General features: G+C 38.5%; 2 protein-coding genes and 1 pseudogene across 21 annotated transcripts in view; 1 reads left to right on the forward strand and 2 right to left on the reverse strand.

The window, feature by feature from the left end:
• SGIP1 (SH3GL interacting endocytic adaptor 1) overlaps positions 1–19,020 on the reverse strand; it is a 198,642-nt gene that overhangs the window by 168,316 nt on the left and 11,306 nt on the right. The window lies entirely within an intron of this gene.
• LOC118985346 (THO complex subunit 2-like) lies at positions 1,412–6,112 on the forward strand. The gene has a single exon (XM_037043829.1). The coding sequence runs from the start codon at positions 1,412–1,414 to the stop codon at positions 6,110–6,112; it is 4,701 nt and encodes a 1,566-aa protein (XP_036899724.1).
• Positions 6,603–6,766, reverse strand: LOC118985788 (uncharacterized; annotated as a pseudogene).

Genomic DNA, 19,020 nt, shown 5'->3' on the forward strand with positions numbered 1-19,020 from the left:
GCAAAAAACATAGAAGTACATATATATCTTTGCAAATTTGTGTTCTCATTTTCTTTGGATAGATACACAGAAATGGAATTGCTGAGTCATATGGTATATCTATCTTCAGTTTTGGGGGAATCGACATACTGTTTTCCATAGGAGCTATACTAGTTTGCAGTCCCACCAACAGTGTACAATGGTTTCCTTTCCTCCACATCCATTTTAAAAGAGGTCAAGAAGTAGGTTGTTCTAGGTTTCTGGTTTTTGAATTTCTGAGTTTCTGGTTGTTGGATGAGGCACATCGTTTTTGTCTACATAGAAATGTTGTCTGGTGTGTGAGTCTACCTATTTTTCCCCTGCATGGAATCTTTCTGCTACTCTTCCTTTTCTTCACAACATCCTCCAGAAGCATCTATCCCAATCCCATTGCCAGAGATGGAGCAGACAAAATGAAGTGACCTGTTTTCCTAATGTGTTTGGAGAATGCTTGGCAAGGGCTAAGAGACTCAAACATTTGTAACAGAGAATGGAGAAATCTGTATTTAATATCAGGCTCAAATTAGAAAGAGAAAAAAAGAGGCAGCTTATTTTAGACCTTCCAAAGTCCAGAAATAGTAAGCAATGATCACATTTTCAAGCACCAAATCCAGTGAACCTTTTGTGAAAAGTCTGATCCAGGCTGCATTTGGGCAGTTGATTGATTAGCAACGTTGGCCATTAGCGTGGAGTGGGAAATTCGAAAGTCTTACGTCACAGCCATTTGCACAAAAATCTAAAGCTATTTCACTGATTCAGATGTAGAGTTTATTTTTGACATCTGGACAAAAATCCCTAAATTATAATGACTACTTCCGAGATAACAGCACGTGTTGTGACGTGGTTGAGGGACACTCAGCTAGGTATTTCTTTTTCTTGACCCCACCCAACACCCTGCATTCCCCATGTGGGCAATTCCTATTCACACCGCAGGAAACCTACATGCTATTCCTTGTTGTGTGCCTAAAATGCATTTTATAAATACCGGAAACCTGAATGTTAAACTTGTAAATATCAAGACACTGCTGTAATTGTCGTTGGTCAAGCATGGATTCAGAAAAACATAATTTAAGGAGGCTGACATCTGCTTAGCTAACTGGAACCCACATGATCAAGATCTCGGTTTTTTTTTTGAGGAAAACCTTTTCAAGTAGAGCAAACATTAAGCTTGAAAAACCAGAGAAAGACAGTTTAAAGGAGCGTTACTCATCCTTTTATACCTAAGGGACTCACTCACCCTTTAAAACACACTTTCCGGGATGAGGCCTGGGAGGCGGGAACCGGAAAGCGAACTCCCCTTCCCGGCATTCCTAGTGGGCGGGGCTTCCCTTTGACCCCTCGCCTGCGGTGCTACACATCCGGGCTTCTGTTGCTAGTTGCTAGCGAGAGGAAGATGGAGGCCGAGAAAGTGTTGGTTCCCGTGGCGTGGATAAAGAACTGGGAGAAATCAGGGAGAGGTGAATTTTTGGATTTATGTTGGATCCTCAGTGAAAATAAAAGCCATGACAGTTCGGCTTACAGAGATTTCCAGCGAGCTCTCTATGAGTTATCGTACCATGTGATAAAAGGAACTCTGAAACACGAACAGGCATCTAATGTTTTTAATGACATCAGTGAATTTCGTGAGGATATGCCCTCCATGCTTGCTGATGTATTCTGCATATTAGATATTGAGACAAATTGTTTAGAAGAAAAAAGCAAGAGAGACTATTTTACGCAGTTGGTATTGGCGTGTTTGTGTTTAGTTTCGGACACGATTCTAAAGGAACGCCTGGATCCAGAAACATTGGAATCATTAGGGCTTATCAAACAATCACAGCAATTCAATCAAAGGTCAGTAAAAATCAAGACAAAACTTTTTTATAAGCAGCAAAAATTCAATTTGTTAAGAGAAGAAAATGAAGGTTATGCCAAGCTGATTGCTGAATTGGGGCAAGATTTATTGGGAAATATTACCAGTGATTTAATCTTAGAAAATATAAAATCTTTAATAGGATGTTTTAATCTGGATCCCAATAGAGTTTTGGATGTCATTTTAGAAGTGTTTGAATGCAGGCCTGAACATGATGACTTCTTTATATCTTTATTAGAATCTTACATGAGTATGTGTGAACTGCAAACACTGTGTCATATTCTTGGGTTCAAATTCAAGTTTTACCAGGAACCCAATAGAGAGACTCCTTCACCTTTATACAGAGTTGCAGCAGTGCTTCTACAAGTTAATCTTATTGATTTAGATGATCTTTATGTACATCTTCTTCCAGCTGATAACTGCATTATCGGTGAACATAAACAAGAAATTCTGGAAGCTAAGCACATTGTTAGAAAACTTACAGTGGTTGCATTACCTTCTGAAAAAAGTGATAAGCGAGAGAAAGAAACAGAAAAAGAGGAGGAAAAAGTGGAAAAGCCACCTGACAACCAAAAACTTGGTTTATTGGAAGCCTTATTAAAGATTGGTGATTGGCATCATGCCCAGGACATTATGGATCAGATGCCTCCATACTATGCTGCTTCACACAAGCTAATTGCTCTTGCTATTTGCAGGCTTACTCACATAACAATTGAGCCTCTCTACAGAAAAGTTGGCATTCCTAAAGGTGCTAAAGGCTCACCTGTTAATGCTTTGCAAAACAAAAGAGCACCAAAACAAGCAGAGAGCTTTGAAGATTTGAAGAGAGATGTTTTCAATATGTTCTGTTACCTTGGTCCTCACCTTTCTCACGATCCCATTTTATTTGCAAAAATGGTGCGCATAAGCAAATCATTTATGAAGGAGTTTCAGTCTGATGGACACAAACAGGAGGATAAAGAGAAAATGGAAGCTATCCTTAGCTCTTTGCTTAGCATTACTGACCAGGTACTACTACCTTCTCTTTCTTTGATGGACTGCAATGCTTGTATGTCTGAGGAACTATGGGGAATGTTTAAAACATTTCCCTATCAGCATAGATATCGCCTGTATGGCCAGTGGAAGAATGAAACTTATAACAGTCACCCACTTTTAGTAAAAGTTAAAGCTCAAACAATAGACAGAGCCAAATATATTATGAAACGTCTAACCAAGGAAAATGTGAAGCCTTCTGGAAGACAAATTGGGAAGTTGAGCCATAGCAATCCAACCATTTTGTTTGATTATATCTTGTCACAAATACAAAAGTATGATAACTTAATAACACCTGTAGTAGATTCACTGAAATACCTCACTTCGTTGAATTATGATGTCTTGGCCTATTGTATCATTGAAGCTTTAGCCAATCCAGAAAAGGAGAGAATGAAACATGATGACACAACCATCTCAAACTGGTTTCAGAGTCTGGCTAGTTTCTGTGGTGCTGTTTTTCGGAAATATCCCATTGATCTTGCTGGTCTTCTTCAATATGTGGCCAATCAGCTAAAGGCAGGCAAAAGTTTTGACCTGCTTATATTGAAAGAAGTGGTACAAAAAATGGCAGGAATAGAAATTACAGAGGAGATTACAATGGAGCAACTAGAGGCCATGACTGGTGGAGAGCAACTAAAAGCTGAGGGTGGCTATTTTGGCCAGATCAGAAACACTAAAAAATCCTCCCAGAGATTAAAGGACGCATTATTGGACCATGATCTTGCTCTTCCCCTCTGTTTAATGATGGCTCAGCAGAGGAATGGGGTGATCTTTCAGGAAGGTGGAGAGAAACATTTAAAACTTGTGGGAAAGCTGTATGATCAGTGTCATGATACCCTGGTACAGTTTGGTGGATTTTTAGCGTCAAATCTAAGCACAGAAAATTATATTAAACAAGTACCTTCAATTGACGTGCTCTGTAATGAATTTCATATACCCCATGATGCAGCATTTTTCCTGTCTAGGCCAATGTATGCACACCATATTTCATCCAAGTATGACAAACTTAAAAAATTAGAAAAAGGAAGTAAACAGCAACATAAAGTTCACAAGTACATTACAGCATGTAAAATGGTGATGGCCCCTGTCCATGAAGCAGTGGTCTCCTTACATGATTCAAAAGTCTGGGATGACATCAGCCCTCAATTCTATGCCACCTTCTGGTCATTGACAATGTATGACCTTGCAGTTCCACACACCAGCTATGAACGGGAAGTCAGTAAACTCAAAGTCCAGATGAAAGCAATTGATGACAATCAGGAAATGCCTCCAAATAAAAAAAAAAAGGAGAAGGAGCGCTGTACCGCCCTTCAGGACAAGCTTCTTGAAGAAGAAAAGAAACAGATGGAGCATGTACAGCGTGTTCTACAGAGACTGAAATTGGAAAAGGACAACTGGCTTTTAGCAAAATCTACCAAAAATGAGACCATCACAAAATTTCTACAGTTGTGTATATTTCCTCGATGTATATTTTCAGCAATTGATGCTGTTTACTGTGCTCATTTTGTTGAATTGATACATCAACAGAAAACACCAAATTTTTCCACACTTCTTTGCTACGATCGAGTGTTCTCTGACATAATTTTCACAGTTGCAAGCTGTACTGAAAATGAAGCCAGTCGATATGGGAGATTTCTTTGCTGCATGTTAGAGACTGTAACCAGGTGGCACAGTAATAAAGCCACATATGAAAAGGAATGTGGAAATTATCCAGGATTCCTTACTATATTACGGGCAACTGGATTCAATGGTGGAAATAAAGCTGATCAATTAGATTATGAAAATTTTCGACATGTTGTACATAAATGGCATTACAAAATAACCAAGGCATCGGTACATTGCCTTGAAACAGGCGAGTATATTCACATCAGGAATATCTTGATTGTGCTAACAAAAATACTTCCTTGGTTCCCAAAAGTTTTGAATCTGAGTCAGGCTTTGGAAAGCAGAGTGCTTAAAATCTGCCAAGAAGAAAAAGAGAAGAGGCCTGATCTATATGCATTGGCTATGGGCTACTCTGGGCAGTTAAAAAGTAGAAAGGCATACATGATACCTGAAAATGAGTTTCATCATAAAGACCCTCCTCCAAGGAATGCAGTTGCCAGTACACAAAATGGGCCTGGTGGTGGGTCTTCTTCATTGTCCATAGGAAGTGCTTCTAAACATCATGAAAGCACTGCTGAGGAAAATGATAAATCAAAGGAGAGATCTCAGTGTGGTGTGAAAGCCATTAATAAAGCGCCTTGTGCCATAGTGAAAGGGAATTCAAGCAATGGAAACAGTGGCTCTAATAGCAGCAAAACTGTTCAAGAAAATGACAAAGAAAAAGGGAAAGAGAAAGAAAAAGAGAAAGGAGAAAAGACTCCAGCTACTACTCCAGAGGCCAAGGTACTTGGTAAAGATGTTAAAGGAAAACCAAAGGAAGAGCGACCAAATAAAGATGAAAAAGCAAGAGAGATGAAGGAAAGAACACCTAAGGCCAACAAAGAGAAAGACAAATTCAAGAAGGAAGAAAAAGCTAAAGATGAGAAATTAAAGAGCACTGTCCCCAATATAGAATTAAAATCAACTCAAAAAAGGGAAAGAGAGAAGGAGTCATCCAAAGAAAGAGATCTAGCAAAGGACATGAAATCAAAGGAAAATGCCAAAGGAGGAGAAAAAACACCAGTGTCTGGGTCCTTGAAGTCACCTGTTCCCCGACCAGATATTACTGAGTCTGAAAGGGAACAAAAACGCCGCAAAATTGATACCCACCCTTCTCCATCACATTCCTCAATGGTAAAGGACAGTCTCATCGAACTCAAGGAGTCTTCGGCAAAGCTCTACCTCAATCATACTCCTTCGCCACTGTCTAAAAGTAAGGACAGAGAAGTGGTCAAGAAAGATTTGGACAAGCCAAGGAAAAGATCCGGAGAAAGAGAAAGAAAAGATGAAAAGGACAGGAAAGAGCGGAAAAGGGATCATTCAAACAATGACTGTGAAATGCTACTGAACTTAACCAAGAGGCGAAAAGAGGAAAATGGAACAATGGAGGTTTCAAAACACAAAAATGAAAGTCCCTGTGAGTCTCCTTGTCCAAATGAGAAAAACAAGGAAAAAAATAAGCCGAAATCTTCAGGCAAAGAAAAAGGCAGTGATTCATTTAAATCCGAAAAGATGGATAAGATCTCCTCCAACGGCAAAAAGGGTATGTACAGACCCTTAAGCTGAAGGTCTCCCAGAGGAAGATGCCAAAGCTCCTTGCATCACTCTCAGAACGATATCTCCCATAAGGAAGAGCTTCTGGTGCTGTCCATTTACTGGGAATCTGCTTAAGTCAGAAGGTGAATATAAACCACCATCCTCTTGACGAGACATTCCAAAGTAACTGATTTTCAGAACATTCTTTTCACCTCCAGACAATTTGTTGCAGCAAGGTCACTGTGTATACATTTGTTTTACTTGAGATTCACCATCCAGAAGTAGCATCTAATGAAAATTAGCCACTAACTGTTTTAGTTCATCCTTTTTTCTCAGAAAGGAGAGGAAATTGTCTCCTGGAACCAGTTCATTTATGAGGTAGATAGACTGTATTTATGTGCAAATGCCTGTAAGTTTGACAATATTGAGATGATTGTATTGCTTAGGATTTTGGTTTCTTGTAAAAATTGTAATTTCAGTTCCTGGGAAAGATCATCTTTACATGTTTTTTCTTTCTTTAATTGTCCTCTCATGACTTTAAAAGTCCTCAGGACAGGACATGCCTTTAAGAGCCTATATTCAGAACAGCCTCTCTTATACTGTGACAGAGACTGCTGTGTGTCTTGTCAGACTCCCCTGTTACAACTGAATGCAGGGGAGCAGAGCAAGCATGGGCCAGGACAAGCACCTTTACATGTTTGAACAACAATAGCAGTTTTATCCTTTAGTATGTATGCTCTTAAATATGTCATCAAATTTTCTCTGGCTCAGTAATTCTCCTATTGTCACAACTTCATGATTGAGAAACCATTTCTTATTCTAGTTATGGCCATACTGATACCATGATACTCTTGATTGGAACATGGACCTTTTTGCCATTTAAAAAATTGAGATAAAATTTACAGAACATAAAACTCACAATTTAAAAGTGGTTTTTTTAGCATTTTCACTATATTGTATAAACATCACCACTAATTTCACAACATTTCTGTCACCCCCAAAGAGAGTTCACACCTGTTAGCAATCACTCCCAATTCTCCCCTTCCCCCAGCCCCTGGAAACAATTACTGTACTTCCTATCTCTAAAAAATTTTCCTGTTTTGGACATTTTATAAACATAGAATCATGCAATATGTGACCTTTTGTGTCTGGCTTCTTTCACATAGAATAATGTTTTCAAGGTTTACCCATGGTAATGATCTAGTATCTATCAGAACTTTATATCTTTTTATAACAGAATAATATTCCACTGTAGGAACATGTACCATAATTTGTTTATCCATTCATCAATTATGGACAGGAACAATGATTTTTAAGTATTAAAACTGTAAGTTTAACATTAATGTACCCAAAATTATCATTATGGTGATCTCAAGATTATACATGGTGTGAACAGAATGCTGTATAGAAATATGTAAATTATTTTCAGCAGTTCATGCAATTGTGATGATTTTCTAAGGCTCTTCTAGCTCTGGCTTTATGAAATATGTGAATGTGAGTATTTTCATCTTATAAAGTTTAATGCATTAAGCATTAGTTTAAAAATGAATGAGAAAAATGTTAGGCAGATAAGTTATGTGCCACACATAATGATCATGTTTTGAATTTATTTTAGTATGCAGTATTTGAAAAATGTCAATACATAAAGGAAAGAAAAATGAGTATAATTAAGTCAATATATTTTTAAAGCAAGTTTTATAATTTAGCAGACATTGCATCTTAATATGTCACTATTAAAATCATGCCCTTGTAAAAATAAATAAAAAACACTTTCTGATCTGCACGCTCATTTGAACAGGGTCCAGTTGGCATCAGAAGTAGGGCATTTTGCACAAATCACCCTGTGACTGGTGGGGGAGGGGGGTTCTAGAGCCTTGGTTTTAAAGGGTACCACTAACACATATCCAATGCCAGGCTTTGCAAGGAAGCTGGGCACACAGTCTGCTTTCCTCCATCTCCACTGGCAGCCTGGAAAGCAAGCCTGTCTATCCTTTTGTGAATCTGAACCTACATCAGATTGAGCCAACTCAATCAGTGAGGAAATACAAATGCCCGCTTCATTTTTATTCAGCTGCTCAGAGGCTTGCAGTGCAGTTTCCTAAGACAGCATGCCAGTGAAGCTCCAGGAAGTAGGGCTTCCTTAAAGAAGGCACATTCTGCCATTAGCCATGTGACATTTCAGAGGGACAGCAAAGACCCTTTAAAGGAGGGGAAAAAACAGCTCCAGCTAGGGCAGGGTTGTTATCTTTCAATACCAAAACACAAGAGCACAACTAATGATAAACATTTAGGAGAGCATCTTACTAGGGATTATAAACAATCAAGAGCTAAATCTAAAGGGCTATCCATTCCTAATAAGAATATATTATGCTCCATTGAATGTAGAGTATGACTTAGGAGGTTTGAGTTATTTTTTCCCCATTCTCGGGGTCAGTTTGGTGATATAGTCAATATTTTCCTGTTTTGTAGTAGTGTGAGAGATACCATGGTATAATGCTGACGATTACACATTCTGCAGCCAGAAGGTCTGGGTTTGAATCCTGGTTTAACCATTCTATAACTTTCTTATCTTGGGCAAGTAACTTAACCTCTCTGTATCTTGGTTTTCACACCAGCAAAATGGGGATAATAGCAGCTTCCCCATGATGTTGTTGTGATGGGTCAACGAGTAAGTACTGACAGAGCACTCAGAGCAGGGCCTGCCACACAGGAGGCCTGCCACACAGGAAGCGCTTCCTCCTCCTCCAGTCTGTAAGCAGACGAGCCAGGGCTTGGAGTTGGCTAATTTAAAAGCTTTGATTTCATTGACCTTGTTCTTCCTTAACTGTATGAAAATAAAGCAACTCTCTGACAGTATAAGGCCACAGAGGGGCTAAAATGGTGCCATCAGGGTTAAAGAATCTTGATACACATGTAGGATGATGTAGTCAAGGATACCTTTGTGAGAGTCATACATTAATTCAACAAATGTTTACCAAGTGCTCATTATGTACCTGGCATTGTGCTTGTGCTTCAGGATATGTGCTTCTTGATGAACAAGAGGGAAAGGGGCTTTTTAAAAATGTATTTGGACTGGACCTTGAAAAACTTGGATGGACCCTGTGAAGAGAATTGAAAAAAAGAAACTTGGCAAAAGTTCAGAGATAAGATAAAGATGGTGGACAAAGGAGAACAGAAAGTTTATTCGAGCCCTTTCTGCTCATGGAAGCATTGAGTATATATATATATATATATATATATATATATATATCCATAACCTATATATATATATTTGCTGGGAGAGAAATTGGGTAGATCTGGAAAGTATGGACAGCTTATAGTTTATTTCAGGATTCTAGGATTGAAATAAGGTCTAGATTTACAGTGGTGGGTGACAGAAGGGGGAAGAAAATGCAGAGAGGCATTATGAAGAGAGAGCTAATGGTATTTGGTGATTGAACCTATGAGGTAAAAAAGAGGAAAGGTGATACCATGTTTTCCTAACCAGCTGAAGACGATTAAAGCATTCACGTTGCTCAAGGTGTAGAATCTCTAAGATGATTCAGTTGAAAGATAATCAATTTTATAGGTTGATTTTATCAACAAAGTGTGTCTTAACAAAACAGCACACTGAAAATTAGTAGCAAAGCTGGAGTGGAGTTTCCAGTCTGGTGCCCCTTTCTACTGCTACACCAAGGGAAAAGTCATGGTAGTGACTGGGTAAAAAAACATGGGCAGACCCAAATTTGAATTCTCTGCCCAAGCTACGGAGCCTTGTTCTGTCTGAGCCTTGGAAAAAGTACCTAATCTTGGAGGAAGTGCCTAATAAAACTATGAAGAACAAGGCAAAAGATACTTGACTCAGTAGAGTTCAATGGTTGTTGGTTTCCCTCTCTTCTACACTTGACTGCAACTTTGCTTAGACTCTCAGGAATACCTTTTCTTCTGAAATTGTGTAAAACTGGGGATCAAGAGAACATATACTCAACAACTACCAGAAGAGAATTCTTGAAGCTCTGCTGGATTCCCAAGAGGATTTGCTTACTGATAATGGAACAAAGTGTACTTGGTGGGCACAAAAACACGCTAATGGGAGCTATACAATGTGATTCAGACGCAGAGTCTCACACAGCTGCAGCATAAACCAAGCAGCAGTAAGCAAATGACATCTGTCTGTACAAATTCAGATGCACACTCAGTGCTTCTAAACTTAGATAGACGCCAACTCAGAGTGCCAGAATGTCACTCTGCAAGGGAAGGAAAGGGAAGAGCTGGAAGGGAATTCCAAGTCATCATGCCGAACCCTGACATTTTACAGATGAGAAAACTGAGGCCAGAAGAGAAGAGGGAGTACAGGAAGGAAGGTGTATGCCAAAGTGAAGGGGAATAGGACAGTGGTGTAAATAAGAGCACAGATGTTAGAATCAGGTAGACCTTAGTCAAATTACTTATTTATTTTGGCTTCACTGTTGACAACCTCATTTTTACAATAGAAAAAATAATATCATCTGTATGAGGAGGCTGTGAGCATCAGATGAAATGCTTCATGAAAAGTACTGGGCTCAGCAGGCTCTGAGGGTCATTTTAAATTCTTCTGTACACTAACCCCTGCCACCTGCACACAAAGGTATCATATATGCTCTGATGCATGACTTTCGTGAGGCAAGTAGACAGAAAGCCATTTTCCCCTCAGTTATCTGCCCAGTTCCCTAAGGCCATTATTCCCAAGGCAACCATGACCCAAACGTGAAGCTCTTGCCAATGCCCTCTGCATTATAAATATGGGTGGCAGGGATTTGGTGAGACAGGAATTGCAAGAGTTAAGAGAAAAACAAAGCTTGGCTAATGTTTTGGTCTCTGAGGTCCCAGTGGCAGTCAGCCAACATGCTTTGTTGTGGCCAAGGGGAACTTGAAAATGAAGGAATGGGAAACACCTTAAAGCAGGAGGAGCTTTTCTGGCTTTCTTTCTGGAGGGAAGGTTTTCCTTGTAGTAGCTGAAGTCATTTCTATCTCCACCAAGTGATGGAGTTTTCTAATATAAATTAACCATCATTATTCAAATTAAGAACAAAATTGATTAGGCGAGCAATTACTCTGTGCCAGGCACTAAGCTAAGCACTTTAGATGTGTTAGCTCATTTATTCCTCATAACAACTCTATGAGATAGGTATTAGTATAGTAACATTGAATTTAAAGCTGAGAAAAAGGTTTTAAAACAGACAAAAGACACAGAGAGGAGAGGTGAATTAGCTGAGATTACACAGCTAGTACTGAAGGGGTCAGGATTTGACTCAAGCACCCAGCTCAAAAGGCTGCGTACTCCTCAGTGATGCAGCTTTACAGCCACCCAAACTCGATCTGGGGGCCACCGGAGAGGGGTGGGAAGGGCAGAGATCCCCAACTAGAATACAGGAAGTTGCAGCACAATCAAACCAGGTAAGCGAAAGTGAGAAGAAAGGAGGGAAGAGAGAAGGAGCAGCATAACAGTGGAAAACAGTATCCAGTGCAAAAAAGGAGGAAGCAGAGGAACCGCACCTGCACAGCCTGGAAACAGTGTTGCTAAATAAGTCTGCTGAAGTCAGGAAAGGCTTTTTAAAATGCATGGTTAGCAAAGCAAGCGCACTCAAGAGCTCAGGGCGATAAGTGGGGATAAAGAGGCCCAGTGTAAATCCTTGTTCTTGACAATGGACAAGGGCCTCACCATCCAAGCTTCCTCAGACAAGCCCAGGATAGTGTCTGGCAGTCATTAAGCACAGTGACTCAGAAATCACAGATTTTGGAACTCAGTGGTTCCCTCCTGCTCTGCCACTTCCTACCTGTGCATGAGACCTTGGGCCTTTTTTCTCCGTTAATCAAATGGAATTAAGAGTAACCCTCATAGGATTATGGTGAGAGATAGATGACAGACCATTTATATAGACCCTCAGAGTCTGGAATATTGATAAAGTATGCCTAGTAATAATTATTAGACAACAGTTACTACCAACCTTGAGTGACTATGGCCCACCTTTCTATGAATCAATCACATTCAGAGAGCATAGTGTCTTGGACTTCTGCACACTTTGAGGGCCTATGCCTTACGTATTGAGTTCATCAATACTGCTGTTTTTCCTGCTCTGACTAAAACACTTGTGATGAGAAAGTCTGAAGTAATATTGCCTCTCAACTTTCAAATGCTGTGGTACAAATGATATCACTGTGTTTGCCCTTATGTAGAATACATAAAGTATAATTTCTCAAAGGTGAAAGTTGAGAGGCAATATTACTTCACAGTTTACAATGTAAGTTTGGGATTCAGATCAGGTTCAAGTCTTAAATATTTGGCCAAGTCAAAGAAACACAGCATGCAGGTAAAAATGCAATACCTGAGGGCTGTGTTTTTATTTGCTGCAGAGTAAATAGCATAAATGTTCTATCTCAGGTTTATAAATAAAGTTGTTGTGGATCTGCAGATTTTTACACATTTCTAAAGTACACATTTTATTATAGTTATTCAGGATTGAGCATCTGGTAAAAATATTTAAATTGAAAGCAGTGTTAAGCCTTAACTATAATGAAGCTATTAATATGGAATTGGGAACTACAACCCTTGCCACCAGAGAAAATAACTTCATTTCTTCTGTTAAACAAAAGTCAACCCGATTGAATTGCCTCTGAAATGCTATAAAATAAAAATTTTATTAGACCTGAAACTAGGAGATGTGTCCAATAGATTGTTAAGCAAAATGAGAAAATGGATTTCTCATTCTAGCATTGAAGACACTGAAAATTTCTCTGAAACCTCCAAGATAGTTTATTAATGTTTGTTTTAACATATAGTATCCATAGAAACCTCTAAAGTAAAATGTAAGAAACTAGAACCAATCTAATTAAAAGCAATCAAAACAAAGACATCCCGGAGAACAGTTCTGTTATCTCTACAATCATCTACTCATTTTTATCAGCCAGAAAATTTTATGTGAGGTATTATTTATTTTATTTTATTTATTTATCTTTAGAGGGGAAGGGAAGGAGAGGGGGAGAGAAATATCAATGTATGGTTGCTTCTCATGTGGCCCCTGCCGGGAACTGGCCTGCAACCCAGGCATGTGCCCTGACTGGGAATCGAACCGAGATTGTCTGGTTTGTAGGCCCACACTCAGTCCACTGAGCTATGCCAGCCAGGGCTATGTGAGGTATTATTATAGATGTTTTATGGTACTATAGGAACTGGACAGGAATCTTTTCAAATTTAATTTTTATCTGATGGGAAGAAATAGGTAGGCATGCTATAATAGTATCACTTAGATATCACTGTGTTTGCCCTTATGTAGAATACATTAAGTATAATTTCTCAAAGGTGAAAGTTGAGAGGCAATATTACTTCACAGTTTACGATGTAAGTTTGGGATTCAGATCAGGTTCAAGTCTTAAATATTTGGCCAAGTCATAAGCTCTCTGATCCTCAGTTTTCTTATCTATGTATCAATACCTCATAGTATCAACCAAGTATCAATCAATCAGGTCCTTACAGTATCAATCAATCATCAATCAATCAAGTCCTAGTAGTGTCAATCAATCAAGTCTTCATAGTATCAATCTCATAGACTTCTTGCATAGGTTAAGTGAGATTAATGCTTACAGAAAATTTAAGAACAGTTTCTGGCACAAAGCAAGAAATCAGGAAATGGTAGTTATTTTTATGTTAATAAATCTGAACACTTCCTCCAGTTGTTGGGGAGGGAGAGCGGTAGTTACAGCTGTTCCTACTGGTTAAGAGGAATCATGGAGCATTTGAGAGAGAACATTATTCTTAGTCCTTCTAATTATGCAATATCCGGGAATCTAGGGTTGTTCTGGGGCAGCAGTCTTTTAGTAAGTAGGAGGGCAGCAGTCTTTTAGTAAGGTCTAGTGAGAGAGTAGGAAGGAAAGGAAAGAACTAAATCAGTTACGAGCAACTCCAGAAGAGCAGCCTCAGAGGGTACTTGGCCATCCAGAGCTATTCCTCTCACCAATCAGTTGCATAGATATATGTATCACACATATACTTATAGTACCATAATTTAAAAATTATATTTCACAGCCTTTGATAGGGAGAAATGGCAATGTCTGAGGATTAGGTTTATGGTCTAGACTCTAGGTCAGTGGTGAATAAGAAAGACTTTCTGGTAAGCAACGGCAAGAAATATCCCTCAAGTTCATAACTGAGCCAGCACGGATGCTTACAGTGCAGAGTAGGTGTAGCAATGGGGTCTTCAAAGGGACTCAAACAGAGAGGGAGATACTCTCCTTTTCTTTCAGAAAATTTCCTGAAGATTCCTCCTTTCTTGTAGAGCAGCCTAGCATCAAGGCACTTGTCATGTTGAGATTCGGTTAACACTTTGATTTAGGAGATAGAGCCGTAAGATCAGAAGCCTTCTAAAGAACCTGGGACAGTCAAGGCATGAATGGAAGCTAAAATATGAGTGGCAAGCCCCAGGAACTGCTCAGATACCAGGTCAGAAACTAGGTAAGTTGGCAGCAGTCAGGGAGCACAGGTGTGGAGCACAGCCAGTAGACACTTGTGGAGCACCATGTAACATGTTCTGGAAAGCTCACAGACACAAGGATATACATCGGCATGGGGTGTGTGTAGTATTAACAATGACAACAGCAATGATAACAATAGCAACAGCTATGATCAATTGGTGCGAAGGTTACAGGAAACATGTTAAAAGCACAGTGCCCTGTAATACTTGCAACAATTTTGACTCACCCCCACCTTATCAGGTTAGGTCTCAATTTTTAAAAAACCTCTTTGAGAATCTCATTCAGTGCTTCTTTCGCAAGACTTTGCTCACATATAGTCACTTAGTTATCTGTATTTAATGTCTTTGTCACTTTACTGTAAGTTCCACATGCTCGTGTTCATGATGTTCGTTTACAATATACACCTAGTACTTAGTACAATGTTTGCAGCCTCAGTAAGTACTTGATGAGAATTTTGTGAATTTGCAATGGATTAAAAAGCTAACAAACAAACAAAAACCCCTGCAGCTCAGGCTTGCCCAAAGGCAACAACAGCCAGTATGTTGTAGAGGCAGGATTTGAATCCAGGTTTGTTTTGACTTTCAAGCCTCTTATAAGCACTTACCTCTATATAAGCACAATGATAATTAGGAAAAAAGCCAGAATTCTTAGTATAAAGAAGACTGGAATGGGAACGAGACCCACATACAGGGAACCCTACATATTTTCCTCTGGGTTCCAGATAAACTTAGAGCATAGACAGTTTCAGCACCTGCAGGGAGCTACAGAGTTAGAGGGCTCTAGTGAAAGGAGACAGTAGGTATCTCTGTCTTTGAAATTCAGACAGGACCTGAGAGTTTAATGGAAGCATATGAGGAGCAAACTGAACACAGAGAGGTCAACCTTTGTCAACAGCAAGATCTTTTAAGCACTGCTACCTTGCTGATCCAGACTAGAGGGAAAGTGCTTCAGTGATGAGAACCAACCTAAATAAATCGATTCAGTACCAAAATGACTATCAGAAAGCTGATATACTTCAAAGCCATTTAAAAACGAGTACATAAAAACATATAATAGACTTGGATCTCTAATATATTCATTTTTTTTTCACCTTGGAAGAAATCTAATACCAGAACCATTTGGGTTAAAAAAATAATTTATTTAATAGTTGAATTAAATCTTCACTTTGAGCCCTCAGCCCTCAGCAGTGATGGGGACCAGTGGCTTTGGGAAGGGCACCATGATTCTTTCCAACCTCTCTTAGCTTTACTGAAAATAAATGTAAAATTTAAATATAATCACATACAGATTCAAGACAATTTTCTTTCAAAAGAAAAAAACACTCAGAATGGTACCTGGAGCTACTCAAGTCCATGTCCATCCAACATCCAAAGTAATTGTTTAGAGACAGAAACAGAAGTATGACCTTCTCCTTAAACCCCACCCAGTGGCTTTTCTTCACCTCCAAATAAATCCAGTCACCTCTGTTGCTCATAAACCCCTGCCTGACCTGAATCTTGCCTTCCTTTTCTCCTATGTCCTTCCGCCACCTCCACTGGTCTACAGTCACACTGGCTTTCCTTTTGTTCTTCAAGCTTACCAGGTTCCAGACCCTTTACCTCTGTATTTCTCATTCCTGAAACACTCTGTTCCCAGATCTTTACACCTCACAATGTGAAGAAGTCTCAGCTCAAATGCCTTCCCTGATGAGCTAATGTACCTTTCACCACCACTCCCATTGTCTTCCATGACTTTTGTTTTTCCCCCCATAGTTGTTACCACCAGCTGAAATATCAGGTTCATTAATTTGGTTTGTTGGTTTTGTCTCCTCTTAGTGTTAAAATGCAAGTTCTATGAAAGCGAGGACTCCCAGGTGTTTTGCAAACTTGTACCCCATATGCAGAACCAGGGCTAGCTCATAGCATTCCACTGTCACTATAAATATTCTCTGCATCTTAGGCAAAATTTATCAAGAGAACAACAAACTCTGTTCTTCAATGAGCCAACTTGAAGTGGGTTGCCACAAAGATAGAAGAATCAAGAGAAAAAAATTCAGATTAAATAATTTGATATGGCAATTAAATTGAGTGAATTGCTGAAATTATGTAAAAAAATAACTGTATTTGGTTTTATAATTAGACCAAGATAGAAATTAGTTGAACACATTTTAAAATGTACTGATTTCACTCATATGCGGAATCTAACAAACAAACTGAACTGACAAACAAAATTGAGACAGACTCATAGATAGAGAATAGGATGTCAGCTAAGAGGAAGGGGGACGGTAGGGGGTAGAGGGACCGAGCCAAAAGGAAAAAGGATTCATGCACATGGACAACAGTGTGGTGACCGTGGTGGAGGGGGTGGTATAAGGGGACTAAATGGTAATGGAAAAATACAATAAAACTAAATAAAATAAAAGAAATTGTATTTACAATTATCCTACTGTGTATTCATTATTGAAACAACATTGTTACCCAGTTTAACAACATTATACATAGCATTCCTCATCCAAGTAAATATATTAATCTAATTAGGAAAGGCGGTACTCTCCTGGTATCTGGAAATGAAGAAAAATAGTTGTATGCATGAAAGGTAGAAGGTATGGGGAGAGGGGTTAACTGTAGTGGGGATACATCCTGAAAGCCCAGTACTAGAGCACAGAATCTTAAAACTAGTTAGCACCTACAAAATTATCTAACCTAACCTTTTACTTCAGAACAGAGGTCCCAAGATACTAAATGTAATAATTGCCCTAATACTACACTTTATTTATATAAAGATTTTATAGCTTTCAAAATACTTTCTCATATATTTTGTACTTTGATACTTATAACCTAGTGAGAAAGGCAGGAGAGCTTGTATCACTCACCATTCTATACATGGGGAAATAAAGAGATGGTGAGTTGCCCAAGATACACAAGACATTCATAAAAAATCAATTCCTACTCACCTGGCAAATTCTTGGCCTCATTACCATAGCTAATAAAGAATGGTGCAAGAAGATGTCAGAATTTTTTAATTCAAATCCACTTCTTTTTCTACTACTTTGCTTTCCTCTCCCAATATCAAATAGATTGCTCAAAGTCATTCAGCTGTCTCGGACAGTGCCAGGGCTAGAACCCAATATATAACTCTCCCTCCCTCACCATGCTATCTTGTGACATGAGAATCAAGAATTTTTACCACACCCCACAACTTATTAATATGAGCCATTCTAGCTCAGTATAAAAATCAATCTCCAGCTAGCAGTCTAAATGTCTAACAGGGGAATAGTAAAATATATTATTATGGAATGTAAAGTTATACAGTCAGTAAAAACAATGCTTTGGAAGGCTGTTTCATGACAATATAATGATACCTAACATTTTTTAAATAATTTTTTTCAATTTTTTAAAAGACTTTATTTATTTATCTTTAGAGGGGAAGGGAAGGAGAGAGGGAGAGAAATATCATTGTATGGTTACCTCTTGTGCTGGGAACTGGCCTGCAACCCAGGCATGTACCCTGACTGGGAATCAAACTGTAATCCTCTGGTTCATAGGCCCACACTCAATCCACTGAGCTACACCATCCAGGGATGATGGGTAACATTTTAAAAAATATATACATTTTTGGATGGTTTTATTTTTATGTATTTATTATTAATTATTTAATTAATGAATGTATTTTATTTTTGAAACAATAGCTAATATTTCTTCACTGAACATTTATTCTGTACTAAATATTGTTCTTTATGTATATTATATATTATATAGTGTATGTTACAATAAAATAATAAGTATATATAATATTAACTCATCTGATCCTTATAATAATTATGAATAAAGATTATCTCATACAGTAAAAGAAACTGAGCCACAGAAGGGTTAAATAACTTGCCTAAATTACACATTTGGCGAGGGTAGAGAGATGAGGATTTAAATTTGGGAAGTTTGTCTCTTGATCCTATGATTTTAACAAATATACATGTCTGGGGTAATGGTCACAATCTGATATAAAGTGAAAAAGCACATGTGTCTATATGTACACACAAATATGTATTCATATGTGCATATTATGTGATGAGAAAATTGGGCTCTCTGACACAAATATGTATTTTGACCATAGAGCCATTAAGAGCTGGCATTCACTGCGTGCCAGGTAAGAAAGTGCTAAGTGCATCCACAGATTATCTTTTTTCATTTCCCCACAATCTTACATAGTAGGTATTATTCCACCCACTTTACTGATAATATTACTCAGCCTTAAAGGGGTTCAGATCACTGTCCCCATGTTTTACACTCAACAAATTGTAGCAGTGGTTGGTTATTTCATAATAATGAGATTATTTGTGATTTATATTTCTTCTTTGTATCTTCCTATTTTCCACATTTTCTACAGTGAAATCTGGTTTCTCTTAAGATGAGAGATAAACAAAGGAGTCAGGCAGAACGTGTATATGGGATCAACCCCGTGCGCCTAGAACCAGA

Source organism: Sturnira hondurensis, unplaced genomic scaffold, assembly GCF_014824575.4.
Source record: "Sturnira hondurensis isolate 20B ecotype Veracruz unplaced genomic scaffold, ASM1482457v3 Scaffold0000648, whole genome shotgun sequence".
NCBI lineage: Eukaryota > Metazoa > Chordata > Mammalia > Chiroptera > Phyllostomidae > Sturnira > Sturnira hondurensis.